Below are 11,323 nucleotides of genomic sequence, written 5' to 3'. Positions count from 1 at the left end.
AAGGAGGATTATAATAGCACCCAAGGTTAAGGGCCATTTTGAGGAATAAATTAAAACAGACTGCATATAGTACTTAGCATAGTGCCAGAACATTCCACAGTGTCCAACAAATGGTAGTTTATTACTAACGGGCCCTTAGTGTAACAGAGGAAGAGCAACAATTTCTAAAAGCAGAAATCTAGTTTCTGATTCCACCAGGCTTCATCTGAGGGCCTTGCACAAATCACTGAATCCCTCCTAAACTTGTTTCCCACATCCAATAAACCAGGCAGCTGAGTTAAATAACTCAACTTTTCTTCCAAATGAAAAAAAATACTTAAGATATTAACAATGAATCATCAAAAGAAACCACTCAAGGAAAACTAATATTGGGTTCCTACTCACTATCCTCAAGTTTACAGATGTACAAAGCGACAGACATCTATAACAGGCATAGTAACTCAGAAAACACAGACATGTCTCATTTCAAATATGAATAGAAAGTTGATATTTAACAAATGTGAATTAATCATTAATATGAAACACAAAATACTGTTTTTAAAAAGAATTGTTTATTTACTGAACTTGGGGAAGATTAGATACACAACCAATTTTAAATGTACATCTTTTAATTCAATTTTGAAGTGTTTTCACACACACCCAAAAAAAAAAAAAAAAAAAATTGGCATTGCAACTGTTGTCTTAAGGTAAAATACAGTCACCTTAAACTGTTGCAAGTATTTTCACCAAAGGTTGAAAAATTGTTTATCCTGAACATGAAAACCTGTAACAAATTTAAATTAATTATACAAAACTCGTTACTTGTAGCTTTCTCCTTGTAAAGATCCGGAAAAAATGTACAAGTAACTAATATACATCAGTCACAACATAATCCTGGATCACCCCCACACCGCGACCAGATGCTCCTTTAATTTTAAACCCATCATCAGAGACCAAAAAAAAAGTCATTTCATTTTATACAAAACAAAATCCACATGTGCCAAGAAAGACCCAAAAAACAAAAACAAAATCCTAGTACTGACAGTGATGTCCAGTACCCTAATTAAACAGTGGCAAAAATGCCACTGATCAAAAATAAAATAGTGGCTGTATATCATTGCAATGAAATCCAAGAGGCTTTAACCCTTTGGCATCAGAAATCCAGATGTTTCCAATTTTATGAACGCACACTTCCTACATGCCAAGAGCAGAGAAAGTGGATGTGCCAGCACAGAAAGAAAAGAGCTACCATTGCCTGCAACATCCAGAGAACCGGCTTTAGTAGAGACTGCTTGCAAAGTTAGGCAGAAACCAAAAAATGGTTATTAGCTGCTTGTGTCATCAATTTAATTGGATGTGATTGAGTCCTAAGGTTTAAAACACAAATTTAGGGGGGAAATGTGGTTAAGTCTAATCTTTAAAGCAAAAATAAGATAGACAAGTATCAAAGTACCAACCTGGCCACACTCCAGTCAGAGCTCTGCCAGGAGGCTGGGTAGAAAATGTCAAGATTCAGACTGTTGTTTCTCATAAGGATTCAACAAAAAGAATCTTTAATGACTTGAACTGCAGGATAAGAGAGCCAAAGAATGCAGTCATTTAAGTGAAGTACTATCCATGAAGTACTTTCCTGAACTGCACTTCATGAAAACACATGGAAAGAAGATATAATCAGGACTATATGCCTGTGTTTCATTTATAGTGTTGGGGAGTTCTGACAGACCTGGATGATGGAGGCAGAATTCAAATAAGAAATTATGCCAATCAAGTGTCAAATTTTCACTCTAACTTTCCTAAAAAGGTGTTTTCCCCCAATATCTATTAATCACAAAGAAACATAAGCTGTGAATGTACAGTTTCAAAAATAAAAATGTAGAAACTAATGACATCATTATCACCAAGATGTTTGGTAAACAGTGAATTATGATTTTGAGATCATCAGGAAAAGGCTTTTTAAACAACCCTCCGGACTTCAAAAAATCTCTTCAGGTAGTAGATCTGTCCCAATGTCATGGCAACTAGAACAAGAGCTTCAAAGAAGGACCAAAGGACCACTCTGCTGTTTGTGTTGTCGTTGACTGTGAGGACAGACAAAAAGACAAAATTTAACCAAAAAAAAAAAAAAAAAAAAAGCATAAGCATCATGAGTCATCCTAGTCTTTACTCTAAGAGTATTTTCACACCATTCACAGTATCCTAAATACTTTTTGTCTTTTGTCCCCAAGCAACTCAACAAACTCAGCAGCAGAAAATTTTAGCTTTAAATGGGACCTTAAAGATTCACGGGATACGGTCAAGTCTGCTCTGCTTGTGTATGGAGAGCAGCGAGGAAAAGTGACTGGTCCAGGTGACTTCAACCTCTAAGGTTAAAACCCAATATGACCTCCTTTCTCCTTCACATTAAAATATTCCTACATTATAGGGGCACCTGGGTGGCTCAGTGGGTTGGGCCGCTGCCTTCAGCTCAGGTCATGATCTCAGGGTCCTGGGATCGAGTCCCACATCGGGCTCTCTGCTCAGCAGGGGGCCTGCTTCTCTCTCTCTGCCTGCCTCTCCATCTACTTGTGAGCTCTCTCTGTCAAATAAATATATAAAATCTTAAAAAAAAAAAAATTCCTACATTATAATCTTTTTTGCTGAATCAGAAAACAGACTTGAAAAAAAATACAGACTATTGCAAGAACACACAGTTACCCTAAAGCACTACCTACCTAGTGAAAATGTGTCAATCTAAGTGGCTTTTTCCTTAAACATGTATTCAACAAATTCTGAGCACCTACTATGTATCTGACAGCTGTATCAGCTGAAGGCTTCTCAGTTTCATGAACCAATACTGGCAATTACAACAAACTGGAACCAGTCCATGATCTATCCCACTCTTAAGCTAAGGGTCTGATCCTTAAAACAAGAGCCAAGACCACTCTTTATTAATTTATTCTGCTCAATCTATGTCACATTCTTTCAAATTTCTGATCAAATCTACAGCCTTTACTTTTTAAAATTACTAGGCAGTTTCTGACTTTTCTACAAATGGCCAATTTTAAAAACAATTATAAATCAGCAATATAGTAATAATATTTATCAGATGAATAAGTGAGTGCCATATTTTTAGATAAATATCATTTGTAGAACATTAACTAGATTATAATAGCTACTAGATTAATAATCACTCAAAAAGAAGTGAAAAGCAATTAGCCCCCCCAAAATAAAACTTACAGTTAACAAAAAATGGGGTTTTCCCAGAATAAGAAGAGATACATGCCCAAGTATATTACTAATTAGAACCCTCAAAAACACCAAAGCTGAAGTTTTTAGTACTAATTCAATGGCATGAAGTTTACTTCTGCTGAAAACTTAGTAACCAATATCCAGCATTAACTGTGAAGGACTAGCACTTAAGACTTGTGTCCAGAGAGGGGAATGGCCGAGTAAATACTTCAAAATATTAAGCCGTCATGTAAAAAGAAGTATTTCTCTCTCTCTTCACTTTACCTGGAAAAGTGTGGGTATAAGACAATGTCCTCACGCTATTCACACATTAGCCACATCTAAAAGTAACAAAGTATAGTGCAACACTGGAGATAAAGGAAGAAAAAAAGTCTCATTATGTTCAACCCAAAGGGGTAAGTGCTGTAGGAAGATATACAAAAAACATTGTGAGAACTATCTGATTTTGCAAAAATAAAGAGAAAGCCTAAAACTCTATTTGTGAAACAATACAGAGCATCTCCACTCAAATTAAATGCAAAAGAACAAGGTTGGATGCCCCCACAGACCAGAGACAGGATTCTCCGAATACTGTGTTCCCAAGAACCTCCTATACCTTTAAAGCCACCTGGTCTGAACTGGTTAAAATGAAAAGCAGAAGCTTTCAGCCTTCAGACTCTGCTCAGTGCCCTTCTCACCCCAGAATGGGCTGGGCTCCAGTGGAGAGCAAGGTAATCAACAGATGGGTTTCCACCGGGTGAGGGAGAGGAGGTGTCGATCCCAGAGGGTAAACAGAGTACCAGTGGAGGCAAAGAGGAGAAAGAACCATAGCGGAAGAGGCGGGAGCACGTGAATACAAGCGGTGGTCCCCCTCACGCCCCACTCCCCTCCCAGAAATTGAGGACAGGGGCTCTTACTTCTCCAGTCTGTTGTGTTTACTCATTACTCTCCCACCGAAAGGCTAGGAGCGTGCTCTAGGTCCTAAAGGTTCATTTCCATCCGTGGCAAGAAATGTAAGAGAGTAGGGAGAACACGAACCACATCTTGAAGAGGTTCAGCCTGTGCCTCTCTCTCTCTGAAGTCACTCTCTCGCTCTAGCCCAAACTCGGAACAAAGACTCCTGACTTCAACCACTTTGCACTCGAGGACGAGCTTGCTCCCATGAGATCTAGGCCCAAGAACTATTTGGAGGATGAAAAACACTGAACCACAGGTGCGGACCTGGATCTAAAATATGTCCGGGCGTCAATGTGGTACCTCTCAATTTTACGTGCAAAGGTGTAATACTTACGGCTGTATCTTGGGCCAGATGGGCTTTTGCAACCTAACATGGGATTCCAGTCATCACTGTTTCCACAGATAAACACATTCCATGTTCCCAGTTTACAAACCCAGGAACCCAAGCTGAGCTTCACCTGGTGACTGCTTGGACTCATGTTTTCATGCTATTTTAATTAGCCTAAACCTTCCACTTTAGAAAAAAATCTAAGATTTCAGCATATAATATTATACATTGGCAAAGAAATGTCGACTATGTGATTAAAAACCAACCACTTCCTATTTTTCCTTTCTGCTTTGGGAAAACTATTAGTTTTACTCCTCAGCAGACCAGAGATTTTTCTTAAAACTCCTAAAACCTCATACTCAATCTTAACAGCATTTTTCAGTTTAGAATGAATATCCCAATAAAAAACCAGTCTGGTACAAAGCTCTACAAACACGTACTCAAAAAATATTTTTGCATAGTTGCATTTTCAAGTCAATGCTTTACTATGATCATATTTATAAAATACCCAAATGAGGAAAATTCCAGTAAGCTGTTGGGTAACACGACTTCAGGACTTTCTGGCCACCAGACACCGTTGTGAAGTTCCAGCATTAACTTACTTGCTCTGTGTATTCTCTCCCGAACTTCCATGTACTCCTGTTCATGCTTTACAGCTGTCATCGCCACTGCCAGCTCATTAATCATTTCTTCTAGCTTGTTCTGGTGAGCTACGGAAAATTATAAAAACAGATTAGCACACATTTGGCCATCTCCTTTTGAAAAAATATGCATAAGGCAATATTCCTCAAAATACTCCTCAGAGAAGGCATACTCTGTTTAGAAGCTGTTTCGAAATGGCTCAGACGTCATTTTGGACTACTGATGACAATAAATTCTCAAAGCATTTTTTTAAATGTCCGTTCCCAGAACAGAAAGCTCTTTCAGGGTGGGAAACATACTATATAATGCTTACTAACAAAAGGAAAACAATTCACCCTAAGAAATTTCCTCCAATGAATTACTGCTAAGTTCACTATATTAACTAACTGTAAAAGAAAAAAAAGAATTGAGGAGGAGAAAAAAAAGAACACAACTATAGAACAAAATTCCTAATAATAACTCTATAAATAATAATATTTAACTAAAATCAAAACCTATGCTTTAGGGGCGCCTGGGTGGCTCAGTGGGCTGAGGCCTCTGCTTTCGGCTCAGGTCGTGATCCCAGGGTCCTGGGATCGAGCCCCGCAACAGGCTCTCTGCTCCGAGGAGAGCCTGCTTCCTCCTCTGTCTCCCTGCCTGCCTCTCTTGCCTACTTGTAATCTCTGCTTGTCAAATAAATAAATAAAATCTTAAAAAAAAAAAAACCTATGCTTTAAAATCATAAAACTCTAATGTTAATATAAATGCAGCCTCAAAACAGACTTTTAATCTCAATGAAGCTAACCAGACAAAAACCCAAGACATTCTTGAAAAAATCCACACCAAAATTCAAACATTCCTCTATGGAAATCACAGCAATAACTTCACTACAGTGGGGAATGGCAGGCATCATAAGTGAAAAGACAAGCTCTTAGTTGCAGAAGGTTTAAAATCAGATATTCTTTTTTGCCAAAAATGAATACAAGGCAGACTAAGGGTTCTGAAGGGTAAGTGTAGGCTTCTAGACAGGGCTATGTTATGACAGTGAACACGGAGTTAGGAAAAAAATATCTACCAACAGGGAAGATTCCCAACAGAGGACCCCTACCCATGTTAAGGTAGTTAGGTAGAATCTCAAATCTCAAATCATCCATCACAAGCTTCATTTGGGAAACCCCAAGCACGACATGAAACCTGGGAGCAGGATTTCTCAGGAACAGTGTTGTTGACATTTTAGACCAGATAATTCTTCGTTGTGGGGGGCCAGCCAGTACATTTTAGGATCTTCCACCCGGCCATGAGAATAAAAAATGTCTCCTGATAGGGACGCCTAGATGGATTAGTCAGTAGAGAATGAAGCTCTTGATCTCAAGGTCGTGAGTTCAAGCCCCACAATGGGCATGGAGCCTACTTAAAAAAAAAGAAGTCTCCAGATATTGTCAGATATCCTCTTGGGGGCAAACACTGTCCTCACTTGAGGACCATTGCTTTAGAACAGGGTTTGATTTCAGAGCTTCCATTCACTGACATTAGCAAAGAAAAGCAAGAATTTTAGATATTAAAGGTTTAAGAATAACTCAAGAGTCACATTTATCAGCCAACATTTTCTAACTATTTACTAATTTCCAGAAAATAAACAAGCACAAACCTCTTGAAAACTCCGAATTCTCCTTAAGTTAGCCAAGTCCTACACTGTAAATGGCCCCAAAAAACAAACACAGGAATTACTAAATAGTAGGACTCTCTAAATTCTACAGATTTCAAACCTAACAAATACTTCTTTATGATGTAAGTACTCTATTAAATGGTTAATATTTAGGACAAATGTCAATACTAGGAAATGTGTTGAACTGCTAGTTTCCACAAATCCTGACGTACACTGTACAACCCCTGCCTTCCGCCCCCACCACCCCAATCCAAATGTGCTGGTTCTTGGTAAACAATTTAACTAGAAGACTCGACTCAGGGTGTACTACTGGTCAGTGAAGAAACAAAAATTAACTGAATTATAAAAATGGTTGAAGGAGCTTCTGTCACCATCCCCAGACATCGCTTCTAGAACTGCATTTCACATCCTAACAAGTTCCAAGTTTCAAAACTTCAATAACGGTAAAAAGCCACCAAAATACTTCGTACAAAGTGAACACTATTTGCTACTAGCTAGTTCAAGACTTTTATCCCTCCAATTACAGTTGAATCTTTCCACCCTCAGCATTCATTTTTAAAGAAACAAAGTATGACGTTACTAAGAAGCCAATCACTGTATTTCTAGGGCCATTCATTTAAAATGACCTAACTATACTTCCCATCAACCAAATAAAAACAACTGCTCTAAAACTCTAGTTAGTTGTAGGGGTCTCTTTTTAATTAAGAGAAAAAACACTCTCATGCTAACAAACCGAGGTTAGAAAGGAAAGCAAAGCAGAAATTAGCAGCAAAGAAAAATATGCAAGACAGGATGCTGCTGTCAAAAAGCAATCCACCTACCATCCCAGGTATCTCCACCACCTAAAGAAAAGTGTAAGATATAAACACACAAAAATAAAACAACTAGGTTTAATCCAACTAGTCATGTATAAATGAGCAAACGATGACTTATATACCAGGATTAGCAAATCAACACAACAAACCACCTAAAACACACATAACTACATGCTTACAAAAGCACAGACTGACTATGAAAAGTTGCCAGAAGAGGCAATTCTAAAGAACCAAAATAAATACAAATTTCCAGAAACTTGTTTTTGTTAATTTGGAGTCCTGGAGAAATAAAATGTATCACAAAAGTTTTTGGTTTTAAACAGAGTTAATGAACTTAGAATAAGAAATCAAAAAATATAAATACTCCATTCAAGATGAGCAACAATGTACAGAACATCAATTCCTGAAACGGGATATAAATCTGAATGTTCATCTCACCTTCTGTTTCCATGTCTTGTCCTTTGGGAGCCTCCCCGATATCAATGGTGAACATCACTATCTTTGGAGTCATGGTAGACATCCTATTGCTAAAACAAAACTTGTACGTTCCATCCATGTGAGCAGCAAATGTGTATTTCCCACTGGACTCTCGGTCTCCTTTATAAATTCCTTTATTATCGGGCCCTGTAATCTGGAGGCAGGAAAGAAATACACATCACAGAAGATTTTAAACCGTGCTGTTCGTAGGTACTGTCTATTGGCTGTAGAATATTTGCTAAGAAAATGCAGTTGTCACTTAATGACAGTAACCTCTTTGGCGGCAGTTTTGCTGCTTAGGAAACAAGGCTGCACAAGATGACTGACTCTCCAGGACCTGCTTCAGTCCTGACGCGCTTCCTTTGTCCCACTTAAACACAAACCCCTCAGAAGCACAAACAGTACCTTACACCTGTCTCCAACTGGCCTTCTATCACCAACACACATACATGCTATTAATATCAAAACATAAAAAAAAGGGGCGCCTGGGTGGCTCAGTGGGTTAAAGCCTCTGCTTTTGACTCGGGTCATGATCTCAGGGTCCTGGGATCGAGCCCCACATCGGGCTCTCAGCTCGGCGGGGAGCCTGCTTCCCCTCCTCCTCTGCCCGTAAATAAATAAAATCTTAAAAAAAAATAATAAAACTAAGAAATCTGAGCAAGTTACACCTTTGGGTTTTCCTAACTGATTGCTGCAAACCAGTGAAGGAATCTGAGGTGCCAAATGGCTTAAGAAGAAAGACCAGACTGGAAACTAAGAGACCCGGGTTCTCAGCCATCTGCTAAAAATCAGCTGTTAGGCCCTGGTTAACTAACTTAGTTCCTCTTACAAAGCCTGTCACCTGCAGAACTTGGGAGACTGGAAGAGCTGATCTCTGAAGTCTTAACTAATTTCAGCAGTCCCTCCTTCCAGTATCCCCTTATCTTTGGGTTTCACGGGGACTGTGTAATTGGTGCCCAACACCGCTATCCACTGTCAAAAGGAAAACCCCTAAACTCAACTAATCATGTTAACAGTGAATTTAAGTATTAATTACTTACTAAGAAAGCAATTCACTCTTTCGGCTTAAAAATAAAAACATAAGAGATGGAAATTTAGGGACCGCAGCTTTCTTTGAACAATGTCCTGATTTCTCCAGATACTTCATCTGCCATCATTATCCCTAAACTGAATGACCCTAGTCCACCTTTTCCCTAGTCAGAGATGGCTCCAGGAGGTATCTGGAGGTTGGCATAAAAATAGGTTACACGTGGGGCGCCTGGGTGGCTCAGGTCCTGATCCCAGGGTCCTGGGATGGAGCCCGGCATGGGGCTCTCTGCTCAGCGGGGAGCCTGCTTCCTCCTCTTTCTCTCTGCCTGCCTCTCGGTCTACTTGTGATCTTTGTCAAATAAATAAACAAAATCTTTTTTTTTTTTTTAAATAGGTTACACGATCAGGCTCGCTCTTTGAAAAATAACGAACAGCACAACACAAATGCCCGTCTAGCCTTCAACAGCTTTCGCTTTACTTTTTCTCAAGTTCTCACGTCAGGCCCCAACATGAGTCCGTCACGCGACGAAATGCAGCTGCAGACCCAATACAGACCTGCCCTCGACCAACCTCAACACTTAGGGGCCTTCTGCGCCCCGAGCTGACACGCGGCGCCTGGCCGACAAAGCTCGGAGACAGGGTCCACGGGGAGCCCGCCGTTCAAGCCAAGAACCCAAGGCGGCTAAGCAACGGCTCCGTATCCGACCCGGTACCGGGGTATGGAAGCCGGGCGGACCGCGGGGGGAAAGGGCCGTTAGGGGGTCGCCCAGGCGGGGGGCCAGACGGCGGCCCGGGCCCCTCCCAGCACTCGGACAGCGGCCTCCACGCCCCGCGCCCCCGCAGGCCCGCGCGCGCCCCAGCGCCGCCAACCCCGCACGGCCCCGCGACCCCGTCTGGGCCCCGGGCAGCGTGCCCGCACCTCCACGTCGATGTCCAGGAAGCCGCCCTCGGCCACCTCGAAGATGAGGCCCATCTTGGTGCCCGAGGTGACCCGCTCGAAGAAGCACTCCTCGGCATGCGCGTCGATGCTGACGAAGTAACCCGAGGCCGTGGCCAGAAGAGCGGCCAAGAGCACCAGCAGCTCAGCGAGCGTCACCATGGTGGGGCTGGGGCCGAAGCCAGGACCAGGACCGCGGCCTCCAGAGCCGCCGCCGCCGCCACCGCTGCCTCCTCAGCCGCCGCCGTCTCAGCTCCGCCCCTTCCGGCTGCGCCACCCGAGGGGGCTGATGCGGGCGCCGTGGATTGGCGGGCTCCGGCAGCTGCCACGTAACGGACGCACGGCGGCCGCCGAGGGACATGGCGGCTCCGCCCAACCTGAGCCTCGACGGTGGCTCTGAAGGGCCAAACGTCGTTGTCCCCACCTCCCTCCCCTTTCCCGGGCAACCTAAATTTCACCTGGACCAGAGGAGAAAGCGGCGGTATCGAAAAACCTCCCGCGCCCAATGCAACTCCCTAAGACTGTGCAAAGAGGTGGTGAAAGATCTGGAGGCAGCAATAGGACTAAGAAGAAGGAGAGGCGCGCCTGGGTGGCTCAGTCATTTAGGTGTGGGACTCCTGATTTCCGCTCAGGTCGCGATCTTAGGGTCCTGAGTTCGGGAGCGCCGGGTGGGGCTCCACGCTCAGCAGGGAGTCTGCTTGAGATTTTCTTTTTTTTTTTTTTTTAACTTTTTTTAAAAGATTTTTACTTATTAATCAGAGAGAGAGGGAGAGAGCGAGCACAAGCAGACAGAATGGCAGGCAGAGGCAGAGGGAGAAGCAGGCTCTCTGCTGAACAAGGAGCCCAATGTGGGACACGATCCCAGGACGCTGCGATCATGACCTGAGCCGAAGGCAGCTGCTTAACCAACTGAGCCATCCAGGCGTCCCTGCTTGAGATTTTCTTTCTCTGTTTCCCCAGCTCGTTGTCGCGCTCTCAGATAAATTAAAAAAAAAAAAAAAAAAAGACATAAAAGGAAACAGGGGTCTCACCCCAAGAGCGTTGAGATTTTCGCTAACAAACTCCAAACTTGTCTCCACTTTTTCAGTTTTCGACCAGTTTGATCCAATTCAGATGCTTGTTAACCCTCCAGAAGTCCTCGGGATCATTACCATCTAATTGTTTTGTTGTAGTCGTTGTTGTTGTTTTAAAGATTTTTTAAAAACTATTTATTTGTTTGTGAGAGAGAAGGAGACGGAGAGAGAGAAAAAGACTCACTACTGAGCAGTGAGCCCAATGCGGGACTCGATCCTACAACCCTGAGATTA

The 11,323-nt window shown here is 42.1% G+C and overlaps 1 protein-coding gene across 2 annotated transcripts; it reads right to left on the bottom strand.

Annotated features, from left to right (window-relative positions):
- Positions 1-531: 531 nt before the first annotated feature.
- On the bottom strand, positions 532-10,296 carry TMED2 (transmembrane p24 trafficking protein 2). Of its 2 annotated transcripts, XM_032311571.1 has the most exons (5): positions 9,999-10,296; positions 8,012-8,204; positions 7,580-7,600; positions 5,074-5,181; positions 532-2,057 (listed from the first exon to the last, which is right to left on the bottom strand). In XM_032311571.1, exons 1-5 carry the CDS (start codon positions 10,176-10,178, stop codon positions 1,933-1,935), a joined length of 627 nt encoding a protein of 208 aa, XP_032167462.1. In that variant the 5' UTR covers positions 10,179-10,296; the 3' UTR covers positions 532-1,932. The 2 variants fall into 2 exon arrangements, with proteins under 2 accessions (XP_032167462.1, XP_032167463.1); XM_032311572.1 differs by lacking the exon at positions 7,580-7,600 and having other exon boundaries at positions 9,999-10,295.
- Between the last annotated feature and the right edge of the window lie 1,027 nt (positions 10,297-11,323).

Source organism: Mustela erminea, chromosome 13 (assembly GCF_009829155.1).
Source record: "Mustela erminea isolate mMusErm1 chromosome 13, mMusErm1.Pri, whole genome shotgun sequence".
NCBI classification, from domain to species: Eukaryota; Metazoa; Chordata; class Mammalia; order Carnivora; family Mustelidae; genus Mustela; species Mustela erminea.
The sequence above is the reverse complement of the archived record's forward strand: the minus strand, read 5'-3'. Positions and strand labels throughout refer to the sequence as shown.

Coding starts and splice junctions, on each gene's coding strand:
- TMED2 (XM_032311571.1), bottom strand. CDS start 10,178: ATGGTGACGCTCGCTGAGCTGCTGGTGCTCTTGGCCGCTCTTCTGGCC. Junction 7,601..8,011: donor ACAAGACATGGAAACAGAAG/GTGAGATGAACA, acceptor ACTTTTCTTTAG/GTGGTGGAGATACCTGGGAT. Junction 2,058..5,073: donor GGAGAGAATACACAGAGCAA/GTAAGTTAATGC, acceptor CTGTCCTCACAG/TCAACGACAACACAAACAGC.